The sequence below is a fragment of the Elgaria multicarinata genome, chromosome 20, assembly GCF_023053635.1.
Source record: "Elgaria multicarinata webbii isolate HBS135686 ecotype San Diego chromosome 20, rElgMul1.1.pri, whole genome shotgun sequence".
Classification (NCBI taxonomy): domain Eukaryota; kingdom Metazoa; phylum Chordata; class Lepidosauria; order Squamata; family Anguidae; genus Elgaria; species Elgaria multicarinata.
In genome coordinates this window covers 13,378,107-13,391,519 of record NC_086190.1, presented here as the reverse complement: position 1 = coordinate 13,391,519, position 13,413 = coordinate 13,378,107, and the positions used below count along the sequence as shown (strand labels likewise).

Sequence of the window (13,413 nt, the reverse complement as noted above, 5' to 3'; positions counted from 1 at the left end):
TTTCGATTCAGTTCGTCGAGCCATTCTCTTCCCCCATACTTTGGAGCATCGTTACACATCCCGCCTGGAAGAAGGGAAAAGTATGTTTGCTTCATTTAGCTACGAGACACTAACGGCAAGAAGGTGGCGGTCTTCCGGGTATGGAGTTTCCAAGTCCAGACAAGGAAGTCAGTCTTCAGACGCAGTCTCCTGCCACCCTGCGCCGCGGGTCATCTGGGATTAGACGCCCACGAACATCCCCATGAAATCGGACCCGTTCTGAATGGTGACGGGCGCACCGGCACTGTTGTCTACAAAGATCGAGGTGTACTGTCCAGCCTGTAGCGTAGATGCCATTGGGAGGAGGAGGAGAAGAAACAGAAGTGAAAAGTAGGAGGTTATGACCACATATCAGTTTAATCAAAAGATCAATGTCAGGGATGCTTTAGGGTGGATTCCTGCATTGAGCAGTGGGTTGGACTGGATGGCCTTATAGGCCCCTTTCAACTCTACGATTCTATGATTCTATTTCAACCCAGACACCAGAAATGGTCTACTGCAACCATCTCCCATCCTGATAAGGGCCGACGAAAGAATTTTTCTGATCGCATTTTAAGGGGAAACGCACTTCATTTTGCACTTCCAAACCAACGCATAGATCGAAACGCAGCTCTCCTTCAAAATTTATGCGAGACCCTATTCGTACTATTCATAGGGCCTTCTCCGCTGTGGCACCCCGGTTGTGGAATGGGCTCCCCAGAGAGGTCCGCCTGGCGCCTACACCGTACTCCTTTCATCACCAGCCGAAGACCTTTTTATTCTCTCAGTATTTTAACACTTATTTTTAACTTGAATTTGAATTTTGCTGTTTGTATTTTAATCTTATATCAATTTTGCTGCGTGGTTTTTATCCTGGTTGTGCTTTTTATATTGTATTTTGTATTTGTGCTTTTAACCTGTTGGTTGTTTTACTACGGTTTTAATTTTTGTGAACCGCCCAGAGAGCTTCGGCTATTGGGCGGTATAAAAATGTAATAAATAAATAAATAAATAAATAAAATAGTAAATGAGAAGTTACTCAGCATTTCTGGCATGAAGAGGGCAAAAAATATACTTTAACTTTATCCTTAAATGTCTTTTTAATTGTATTTGAGGGGAGTTGTTTTGTGTATACCCTTGTTTGTACGTGTTATACATGGTGTAAAGACTGGGTGTTTGTGATGTTTAAAATAAAAATAACAAAATAACAAAACATAACAAAAAAAGTAAAATAATAATAATATGCTAGACCAGATTTTGTAACAGAGTTCCCCGGTGAGAAAATGCAAACGAAAAGGTGTCTATTAGGGGAAATTGCATTCCAAAGTACATGACATTCATGAGATGGCTTGCAATAAATAAATAAATAAATAAATAAATAAATATGTTATGTAAAGTTTATGTGCCTCGTGTGGCGCAGAGCGATAAAGCAGCAGTTTCTGCAGCTGAAACTCTCCCCATGGCCTGAGTTCGATCCCAGCGGAAGCTGGTTTCAGGCAGCCGGCTCGGGTCGACTCAGCCTTCCATCCTCCCGAGGTCGATAAAATGAGTACCCAGTTAGCAGGGGGAAAGGTAATCACGGCCGGGGAAGGCAACGGCAAACCACCCCGCTATAAGGCCTGCCAAGAAAACGTCAGCGAAAGCTGGCGTTCCTCCAAGAGTCAGCAATGACTCAGTGCTTGCACGAGAGGTTCCTTTCCTTTCTATGTAAAGTTGCATTCAAAACATGCGTTCCGAGAAACGCACACCAAAAACGTGTCCAGGTTTTCATGCGATCTTTAATTTATTTATTTTTTTAAAAAACCATTCTCTTGCAGTTCAGAATGCATCAAACTTAAAGACTGAGAACGTTCTCAGCGTTGGGGGGAAATAACCAACCACGAGATTGGGTAAACTCCCAATGTGTGGGACGAAACGAACGTTAAGAGTGAAGAAATGTGAAAACAAATATGGACAGAGGTAGGAGGATAGTGGATCTCAGAGGGTTGATTTTTAGGCAAAGGGTTATGGGATCCACCAGTTGGAAGCTCTTTCAAAATGGCGGGTTTGCAGGGTCCTGTTGCAATGAATTGATGTACCCCATTCCCACTGCATTACCAGGAGCTCTGTAGGATATGAGACTTTACCTGCAGCTGCAACAGTCCATGGACGTAAACAGTGAAGATCTTGCTATTACTCTCCAAGCCAGCAATAACTTCCAAAGACCTAAGGCAAAAGGAAATGGGCATTCACTGGCCGTAATATAAGAACATCAGAGCATCAGAAGCACCCTGATGCTGGATCAGACCAAGGGTCCATCTAGTCCAGCACTCTGTTCACACAGTGGCCAACCAGCCATCGGCCAGGGATGAACAAGCAGGACATGGTGCAACAGCACCCTCCCACCCATGCTCCCCAGCAACTGGGCGTCTCCTGACTCCAAGTCCGACACTTTAGCCACTACACCACACTGGCTCCTTTTGCACCTTTTAACCCCGTTCTAAGAGGTGGAAATGCCTCCCTTTGAGCAGAGCTACTGGCGGTAAGAGTCTTAAGCTAGGGTGACCCTATGGAAAGGAGGACCGGGCTCCTGTATCTTTAACAGTTGTATAGAAAAGGGAATTTCAGCCGGTGTCCTTTGTATGCAGGCACCACCACCTGGTGAAATCCCCTCGTCATCATATTTTGTTAACTTGATAGAAAGTAAATCTGTTGTACAAATGGGAGAAAGCCAGACTTGCATCAGAGGTAAACAACTATTTATTTATTTATTTATTTATTACATTTCTATACCGCCCAATAGCCGGAGCTCTCTGGGCGGTTCACAAAACTAGCTGCAATGTCTCTTAAAGCTGCAGGAGCCCTGCCCTCTTGACCAGACACAAAAGAGGGCAGGGCTCCTGCAGCTTTAACAGTTGTGATGAAGAGGGAATTTCACCCAGTGCTGCATGCATACAAATGACCCCTGTTGAAATGTCCTTTTCTATACAACTGTTAAAGATACAGGAGCCCTGTCCTCCTTTCCATCGGGTCATCCTACTTAAGCTATAATGTGCTGCCTTTTTTCGGCCCTGCCCCAATAATGCAGCCTTGAAGAACTTCTCTAAAATGTCATTTGACCCTCATGCTGAAAAAGGTTCGAACAGCCCTGATGCAACTAATCTGAAGGGGAACAGCGGGTGCAAAGATGCCAAACCTTGGTTGGGTTGCCAACTTTTTCATGGTTGAAGGTTCCTTTGCCCTTAGCCCCTCACATACTGGCACGCATCCAGAAAATGGGAGAAAGCTTCACCTGTCATGAAGCTGTGAAATCCATAAGGACTCTCCCTTACAAAATGGAGTTTCATAATTTAACTATGCACTGTTGATGATAACATCACCACCATTTATTTATTTCTTACCCGCCTCTCCCTCTGGATCGAGGCGGGAAACATCATTAAATACAAAAATACCATAACATTCATAAGATGGATGAAAAACATATAAAACTAATACAATATTAAAATAACAACCGGACATTTAAAATTCATCTGGGTAGGACTGCCAGAAGAGATCCGTCTTTATGGCTTTCTTAAACTCAGAAAGGCTATTAAGTTGACGAAACTCTCCCGGCAGGCCATTCCACAGTCTGGGGGCGACAGAAGAATAGGTCCTCTGGGTAGCAGTTGTCAGCCTAATTTTGGCTGACCATGGTAAATTCTTCCCAGTGGCTAAGAGCCAAACTCTAAACCAGAATGTTCTGCATTCTGGTGCATCCCAAATCATTTCATAAATGAAGAAAAGGGCATGCTTGGGTCTTTCTTGCCTTTATTTGATACTATTGTAAAAAAAAATGTTTTGTTTTAACTTGTTTTATTGTAGCTAAAAACAAGCAGGTACTACCAATTCGGTCCATTATCCAAGAAGAAGGGGGAGGAGGAGGAGGAGGAGGAGGAGGAGGAGGAGGAGGAGGAGGAGGAGAAGAAGAAGAAGAAGAAGAAGAAGAAGAAGAAGAAGAAGAAGAAGAAGAAGAAGAAGAAGAAACATATTTTTCCAGTATCTTCATAAATAACTTCCCATATAAGAATAAACTTGGATAAAAGACCCCCGGCTTTATAATATCCTTATTCTGGGGCAAATCCAATGGGGTGGTTCTGTTCCCATCGATTTTCTTCTGCATCACCAGTTCCGTTGTGCATGTGGGCCTGGGGCAACCTGATATGTGCAGAAATGCTCATTTCTGGAAGGAGGCAGGTTGGCAGAGATCGCATAAAGGAGGTCCACTGACTTGCATCCTTCCAGAAACTAGCATTTCTGCACATTTCGGGGCTTCCCCTAGGAAGCATTGAATCTCCCTATTGTAAGTAGCACAGAAGGAATGGCAGGACCAACCACTTGTGGAAAGGAATTCATAGAAATATAGAATCTTAGAATCGTAGAGTTGGAAGGGGCCTGTAGGCCATCAAGTCCAACCCCCTGCTCAATGCAGGAATCCACCCTAAAGCATCCCTGACAGATGGTTATCCAGCTGCCTCTTGAAGGCCTCTAGTGTGGGAGAGCCCACAACCTCCCTAGGTAACTGATTCCATTGTCGTACTGCTCTAACAGTCAGGAAGTTTTTCCCGATGTCCAGCTGGAATCTGGCTTCCTTTAACTTGAGCCTGTTATTCCGTGTGCTGCACTCTGGGAGGATCGAGAAGAGATCCTGGCCCTCCTCTGTGTGACAAGCTTTCAAGTCTTTGAAGAGTCCTATCATGTCTCCCCTCAATCTTCTCTTCTCCAGGCTAAACATGCCCAGTTCTTTCAGTCTCTCTTCATAGGGCTTATCAGGGCGGAGACGTATTCGTGGGAGGTTTATCTGCCCTCTGGCACCCAAAATCCCTGCCCCCAAAGAAAGAAACTAAGCTTCTATCCTATTAATGGTGCCCCCCTACCCGGCCCGTGCAAGAAACTATAAAGGAGATTTTCACTGCCTTCTGGAGAAACGTGGTGAAATGGGTCCCCGTCTCCACAATTCATCTGCGCTCTGATAATGTGGAGAATTGTAAGAAGCCATTTGCACACCTGTATAAGAATAGCCCAGGGCCTCATCCTGACAGGAATACCGTAGAAGTATGGGGGTGTGTTCATCAATCACTCTTCAACCCTCAACAATCTCATCAACACTGCATATGATTGGCAAACAACACATATACAGACGCACATTAGAATTTTGCCTATTGCCAGCCCATGGCTGGTTTGGACATGTTTGTGAATCAACATTGCGACAGGCCTTGTATCATACAAGGCCAGATGGCCACACCTAGCAGGTGCAGTGAAGCCCTAATAAAGAGGTAGAGCCAGACTGGGCAGATGGTAGAGTCATGCCAGGAGCCAGAGAATGTCATGGCCTCAAAAGAGGCATAGGGGAGAAATCTACTCAGTTTGGACTCCGCCGGATTTTGCACTTTTGAGCCTATCCGTGAACCGAAATTTGGTTACCTTTTCAGATCAGATCAGATTTTTATTATGCGGTCACAGACCCAATAAAAGCAATACCAACAATCATTAATTTAAAACCATAAAATCACAGTCTTTTGTTCAACAGGCTAAAAGAGTTATTTAAAAGGTTACCTTTTAAAATTTGCGCTTCTTCGAACAGCGTGGGAAAGTGTACACGCACGAATCAGGAGAAGTGATGTTCAAAAACCCGTTGTATTAGCGGGGCAGTTTGCTTGTGAAAATTGCTAACTTTGGCAAAAGTGGTATACAAAAATGTTTGCATTAAGAGAAATGTGGGGGGGGGCGTTTATGAATTTCTATACAAACTTTAAATTAAAACAAAAGGATCAAAATGATGTGGAAACAGGAGAAATCCAGCTCAAATGGAAAAACCAAGGAACTGAGTAGGGATGTATGAAATATTCATTTCTGTTTATTTTTGATCAGGATTTACCCAGTTTATATCTTCCGGTGTGGACATGAACTCAGATGCAATCCGTGGTCAAAGTTCTTACATTTTGCACTTGCAATGTGATTTGCGTATCAAGAAAATAGCAGTCCACAGTATCTGAAAAATACCAGTGAAATGGTTGCCTTTGCCTTTTCAAATATGTGAAAAATGTGCATGAAAAATTGCATAATTTTTGAAAAAATGCACATACGCAGGCTTTGAAGAATAGGCGAAGAATGCATACATCTCAAACATGTGTGCAACTGATGCATGCATTTGGGGAAATAGGCGCAAAATTATGCATGGGTTGTCATGCCAAAAACACACACACCAAAGATTGCAATCTAATATGGACTCAAGTTCGAAAGAGCTTCAAGATAGAATTCGGAGACCTTTTGGTAAGTTTGAAATTTGGGGAGTCATACATCCCTAAAACTGGGGGGAACCGAAATGGACAAATTCATGCTGCCCATTCCTAATGCACCATTTTCCTTATAAGCTGAAGCAACTGAGGGAAGGAACAAGATGAACATTCTTATGGAAGAGAAACACTGAGGTTTTGAAAAGAACTAGAGTGAATGTCAACCAGTCAGAGTTGGCGGACGAAGAGAAGACATGATCGAACTCTTCAAGTCCTTGGAAGCTTGTCACACAGAGGAGGGCCAGGATCTCTTCTCGATCATCCCGGAGTGTAGGACACAGAATAATGGGCTCAAGTTACAGCGAGCCAGATTCCAGCTGGACAGCAGGAAAAACGTCCTGACTGTTCGAGCAGTATGACAATAGAACCCATGACCTAGGAAGGTCGTGGGCTCTCCCACACTAGAGGCAGCTGGACAGCCATCTGTCAGGCATGCTTTAAGGCGGATTCCTGCATTGAGCAGGGAGTTGGACCCAATGGCCTTATAGGCCCCTTCCAACTCTACGATTCCATGATAGTAGCTCTAGACTAGATGGACCAACAGCCTGATGCAATAAAAGAAGGCATCCTTGTAGGTATATACCCAAACTGAAAAGATGCTCACCATTCCATCCTTTTGAGTGTGAGATGGATGCCACAACCATCCCACACTAAGGCCAAGTCATTGGAATGGCAGGTGTTTTGCCATCCGCCATCTTTCCTGCTACAAATAAGAACTCCTTAACCTACCCAAGGGCTTCTCTGCCAGCTAATAAAACACTAGGAACAATACCTGGTATTTATTCCCCAAGGCTCCACGTCTTCTGCTCCGTACTCCAATAAAAGGTTTAAATTAGAATTTTTAACAGAGGGATTGGTTCCATTTGAGTCACGAGGAAGGGGTGGTGGTAATATGGCATGCCCACGTTCCCAAACACAACTCTGCTTTATGGCCTCTCTGGGGTTTTGAGGGCTGCCAGCAGAACCATCCGGTTACAGTTTTATTTCGTCATTTCGGCCGAGTTATTGCTAATAGTGCCAGGTGTGAGGGATGAAGAACAATCAACCGGGAGAAAGTCCAAAATGGAAATTCTTGTGCAAGGGAAACAAAGAAGACATCTTGGAAAGGACCTGAGTGAACACTGCTGCCCTCTGCTGGACGAATTACAGATCCCTTGGCTTTTACACAACATGGCAGACCATTTGAAGAGGTACAGATGGTTACTAGGCGAGACAAACCCTCGTGAGCCTGCCTGAAAAGGCCCTGAACCAAACTCCAGCCATTTGAAAACTCCACGTTTTGTGGTAACAGCCATTCTCCACACATGCTCTGGAACCACTCAACTACCAGAGAGTTTTCAGAAGCTGAAATGTTGGCTGGGTGATCCTTGTGCTGTCCTGTCTAGGTGATCTCAAGGTTCCCAGGGGAGCCAATCTAAAGCCGAGGACAGATCCAACCTTTCAGGACCCTGGACAAATCTATGCTGGCTGAAACTCACTTGGCAAGAGCTGTTGTCTTAGCAACTCACAGAGGCCTTCTGAAGCCTTCTGTGTTAACTCCAGCCCTTCTGTCTACCTCTTAAAGATTCTGCAGCTGGTAGTTCCTACGGAATGGAGGTGGTGAGGACTGCACCAGAGAGCTGTCATCTGAGTCCACGGAATCTGCTAAGGCCATGTCTTCTTGCCTGGAAGGTCCTGGAGTAGCAGATGATGGGTTACGGATGAAGCCGCCTTCCTCTTTGAGTCCTCCTCTGAGGTAAAGTGAGGCTCTCAGGGCCTCCATGAACATGAGCAGGGCTATCATCATTGGAAGGGACTCACCAGAGGACATTTAGCACAAGGTCCTCTCAAATTTGGAGTAAAAGCACTAATACACACACAGAGAGCTGAAACCACAATTTCAGGAATCCCAATCCTTGAGTCTTCTATACCCAAGGCTGGCCCAGCAATAGAAGCAAACTAGGCAACCACCTAGGGTGTCAAAATGTCACACACAGAGAGAGAGAGAGAGAGAGAGAGAGAGAGAGAGAGAGAGAGAGAGAGAGAGAGAGATGAACAAAATCCTGACACATTGTTGTAAAAAGCGTGGAGAGAACCATCATGTTGTCTGGATAAGTCTGTTTCTGGTTTATGTAAAAATTAAAAAAAGAGGGAAAGGAGACTGGAATGGAGTGACTGGGAAAGGAGGCCTTCAAGAGGCAGCTGGACAACCCTCTGTCAGGGATGCTTTAGGGTGGATTCCTGCATTGAGCAGGGGGTTGGACTCGATGGCCTTATAGCCCCCTTCCAACTCTGCTATTCTGTGATTCTATGATTCTATGAAAGAGACACATAGACATAAAAAGTGTAGAGAGAACTATCTCATTGTCTGGATAGGTCTGTTTCTGGTTTATGCTGAGAAAATCACAGGGTAAGGGGAATGGAACGGCTGGAACCCTGAGCAGGAGCACTCCACTCCAAAACATTTTGTTGCAGGTCCCAGTAGTCCACTACATAAAGCACCCAGGCAACTCACGTGTATCGATGACAAAGGGATTCGATGCAGATCAGTACCCGAACGTTGTCTCTTGCTCGAAGCTGCAGTTTACTTTTCAGCTCGCTGTGGTCTTGAAGAGAAGGGGAGGGGAAGGAAATGTTGAGATGAAACAAAAGATTTTTGCAGAGATGTGCCGACCCTTCAGAAACCAGAATACTGCGTTTGTAAACTTCTATTGCATAATTTCAGGCATGCTTAAAAAAAAAACCCACCAAAAAATGGCCTCTAAAATTGTAAGATGACTCGCTGATCCATTTAAGGCAGCCGGGCTACGTCCCCTTTGAAATTACCGTATCAGATTATTCTCCAAAGGCCTGCTGGAACGAAAAAGTTTTAGCCTGCTTCCGAAAGCCCATCAAGGAGGGAGCCAGCCTAGCTTCCCCGGGAAGAGAGTTCCAGAGCACCGGAGCAGCCACCGAGGAGGCCCTCTCCCATGTTCCCACCGAACGTGCCTGTGAAGATGGTGGGACTGAAAGAAGGGCTTCTCCAGAAGATCTCAAAGGGAGAATACGGTCTTTCAAATTATCGATTGCAAGACGCACTCTAATTTCAGTACCACCAACAGGAAAAAAAGCTTTGATTCTAAGAAATGATAAATGCACCCGCGATACTAAGACGCACCCCGTTTTTAGAGATGTTTATATGGGGGGGGGGAAGTGTGTCTTAGAATCGAAGAACTACGGTAGTCTTTGAAAGTTGCTAGTGAATTATCATGGCCATGAGCAATAGCCAAAATGCTGACACCGAAGTGGAGGAACAAGCCAGGTGTGAAAGTGCTTGAAACCAGCCTCAGATCCTGACTCCAGTCCGGAGCTGGGAGTCTTGACAGCTGGGAGCCCCTTGAACTGGGATCCCCGAAGACAGCAAGATTCCCCTGAGGAACTGGCCTTCTTTACAACAGAGGCCTTCTTGATAACGCCGCCAATGAACAAGCAGGTTGCTGACTGAGATGAGTGCAGTTCTCGGATCGATGCTAGAGGACTGTCCCTTTAAGGCCCTTCACTCTTCCACGAGGGGCGGCGAGGGATAACAGGCCTCAATCAAGCTCCTGACATTGCTGAAGCCAGTTGGTTGGAACTGTCCAAGGTACTGCAGCTTCAGCGCAATGAATCACAGAATCATAGTAGACTTGGAAGGGTCCTACAAGGCCATCTAGTCCAACCCCCTGCTCAAGGCAGGAAACCACCCTAAAGCATCCCTGACAGATGGCTGTCCAGCTGTCCCTTGAATGCCTCTAGTGTGGGAGAGCCCACAACCTCCCTGTCTACCTATCTACTTGACTAAACAACCCTGAGACCACACTTTTGGTCAAGGCAGATGCCAATGGTGCCAACTAACTGGTCTTCCTCTTCTTCTGGGGGGCTTTCTCCGCTGTGGCACCCCGGTTGTGGAACGAGCTCCCCAGAGAGGTCCGCTTGGCGCCTACACTGTACTGCTTTCGTCGCCAGCTGAAGACCTTTTTATTCACTCAGTATTTTAACACTTAATTTTAACTTAAATTTAAATTTTACTGTTTTAACTCTGTATTTTAATCCTATATCAACTTTGCTGCGTGGTTTTATCCTGGTTGCGCTTTTTATACTGTATTTCGTAATTGTGTTTTAAACTGTTGGGTGTTTTACTGTGGTTTTAATTTTTGTGAACCGCCCAGAGAGCTTCGGCTATTGAGCGGTATAAAAATGTAATAAATAAATAAATAAATAAATAAAAATAAATTCTTCTTCCTCCTCCTCCTCCTCCTCCTCCTCCTCCTCCTCCTCCTCCTCCTCCTCTCACCATACCTATATTAGACATTGTGGCCTAAAAGAGGAGGAAAACCCCACAAGCTTTTATTTATGTATTTATTTATTTCATTTATATACTGCCCCATAGCTGAAGCTCTCTAGGCGGTTTACAAAAGTTAAAAACAGTGAACATTAAAAACAAATACGGGACATTTAACCCCACCCGTAACATTCGCAGATGCTCCCACTCACCAATGTGGACGTTGGCTGAAAACTGATAAATGCCGGAGATGGATGCTATAAATCTCCCCGTTGTTAAGTTTAATCCAGATCCTCGGAGGAATGCTCCTTTGGCTAAGGGCTGTGAAGAGAAAAAGGACACTGGTTTTGAATCAAAGGAGATTCCTACCACGTTACTCTCCCCCGTCGAGGAAATGTGCGGATGGGCTGTTTTGTCTGTGCCCACCCTGTTTTGATGTAAGCCCTTTCTATTAGAAATTAAGTTCTATAGCAATTTGATGCAAACTGTAGCTGAAAATATATTGAGCAACACTTGCTCAACCAACAAGAAGTGTTGACACATTAGTCAGAGTGCGAGCCTCCTAGCAAGGACAGGAAGAGTAGTAACCACAAAGGAACAGATGTTCCAGGATTGCAATACCCATCTCGTCTTAGAATTATCTGCACTTTGCACATGCATAAATGCCATGTCACAAGACAGACGGTTAGACAAATAGAGGGTGGAGTGAGATATTTTTAAGGCAAGCTAACCAAAAAAAGGAAACAGATGGAGCTGTATTTCCTGGAACTATTGCAATATCCATTTATGGTATTCTAGTCAGGGAAGTACATGCCCAACTGCTTTGCTTCTCATTGGTTAGTGTATTGCAGAGCTGTATAATGATTGGTGGGAAGGTTCTGCCATTGTATCTGAGGAGAACTGACCCTATAAATATGTTAACCTTTCCTGAAATTATTGGGCAGTTCCTCAGGTCTTCTGGGACTGTCACCTTGCAGCACTGCAGGCTGCTCGTAATAAACCTTCTAAAGAGAGAGAAATTGTGTCTTGAGAGTCTGTGACCACCACTCAGCGAACCACGGGGACCCGCCCTTACGAGTCCCACCCCACCCCACCCCAACCTAATGAGAGGGCTGTTTTTTTCAAGCATCCGGCCACAGGATGCTAGACTACAAAGGTCATAGCTCAGTGGTAGAGAATCTGCTTTCCATGCAGAAGGTCTCAGGTTCAATGTCCTGCTTCTCCAGGTACAGCTGGAAAAACTCCCTCCTGAAACAGCAGGGGGGATGGCACTGCCACCCCTCAGCATCTGTTGTCTGAGGCGATTCCTTCACTCTTCCTTATTCCTGAGTCAGCCCTGGTGGAAAGGGGACGCACAGCCCTCTAGGCTAGTATCGGATTTATTCCTCAAAGGAAGCAACACATGGTTTGGGTCCCAGCTATGCATCCTAAAGGTTTCAGGTTCAATGCCAGGCCTCTCCAGGGGGAAATGGGGGAGAGACGTATAGATTGTGTAATTCTGCCCTCTGCTCATCCACACAATCCGAGTTTTGTTTTTAAGTTTCTAAATGTGCACACATTCACATTTGCGCAAATTCGCCCTTGTGCAAATTTGTGCTCGCCAAAATGCACCAAAATGCATTTTCACACTTTAACCTATGAGGAAAATATGAATTTTGGGCCTTCTTCTTTTTCTTTTTTTAAGTGTATTTTTCTATTACTACATTTGCACAAAATGCCAGAAAGTTAGACTAACAGTCCGCAGGGCCAGATCTACACTAAGCAAGATATAACACTTTGAAAACTGTTTGAAAACAGTGTATGGAATATGTCCTGGGCCCCAACGGTTGTCAATACCATTATAAACCATTTCAAAGTGGTTGTGTAGATCCAACCCAACTCTGTGGAATCTGCCCAAGTGGAGAGAAGCTGGTGCACTGCGGAATCCCCAGGTCAGATCAATAAAAACCTGAAGTCATTTGATTCCATTGCAGAATTCTCTTCCATTCCTAGGATGAGGTTATGGTAAAGACCATTCTCTGCCTGAGACCTGGGAGAGATGCTACCAGCCAGAGCAGGTAATACTGGCTTAGATGTACAACGGCAGCTCTTTCAGAAAGGGTTTCCAAAGGAGCCAAACACGTTTAAAGACGGGTAGCCCAACTTCCCGGGGTGGCTTTCTTTCTTTCTTTCTTTCTTTCTTTCTTTATTTATTTATTTATTTATTTATTATATTTCTGTACCACCCAATAGCCAGAGCTCTCTGGGCAGTTCACAAAAATTAAAAACATTCAAAGTATAAAACCACAGTATAAAACCATAATATAAAATACAATATAAAAGCTCAACCAGATAAAAACAGCAGCAATGCAAAATTACGAATTTAAAACACCAAGTTAAAATTTATTTATAGACTGTTAAAATGCTGGGAGAATAAAAAGGGCTTCACTTGGTGTCTAAAAGCACATAATGTAGGTGCCAAGCGAACCTCCTTAGGGAGCTCATTCCACAGCCAGGGTGCCACAGCAGAGAAGGCCCTCCTCCTGGGAGCCACCTGCCTCACTTCCTTTGGCAGGTGCTCGCGGAGAAGGACCCCTGAGGATGACCTTAGGGTCCAGGCAGGTACATATGGGAGGAGGCGTTCCTTCAGATAGCCTGGCCCCAAGCCGTTTAGGGCTTTAAATGTTAATACCAGCACTTTGAATCGGGCCCGGACCTGGACTGGCAGCCAATGAAGCTGGAAAAGGACTGGCGTGGGTGGCTTTCACACATCCCGAGATTTATTTTATTTATTATTGCATTTCTATCCCGCCTTTTTTCCTCCGA

General features: G+C 44.8%; 1 protein-coding gene across 1 annotated transcript in view; it reads right to left on the bottom strand.

Moving 5' to 3' along the window:
* Positions 1-219: 219 nt before the first annotated feature.
* The window catches only part of C1QTNF12 (C1q and TNF related 12), a 47,134-nt gene continuing 33,940 nt past the window's right edge, over positions 220-13,413 (bottom strand). The window contains exons 5-8 of the mRNA XM_063145078.1: positions 10,821-10,929; positions 8,824-8,914; positions 2,145-2,223; positions 220-318 (exon numbers count right to left, since the gene is read on the bottom strand). Of these exons, the coding sequence (XP_063001148.1) occupies positions 220-318; positions 2,145-2,223; positions 8,824-8,914; positions 10,821-10,929 (378 nt within the window). The remainder of the gene's footprint in view (positions 319-2,144; positions 2,224-8,823; positions 8,915-10,820; positions 10,930-13,413) is intronic.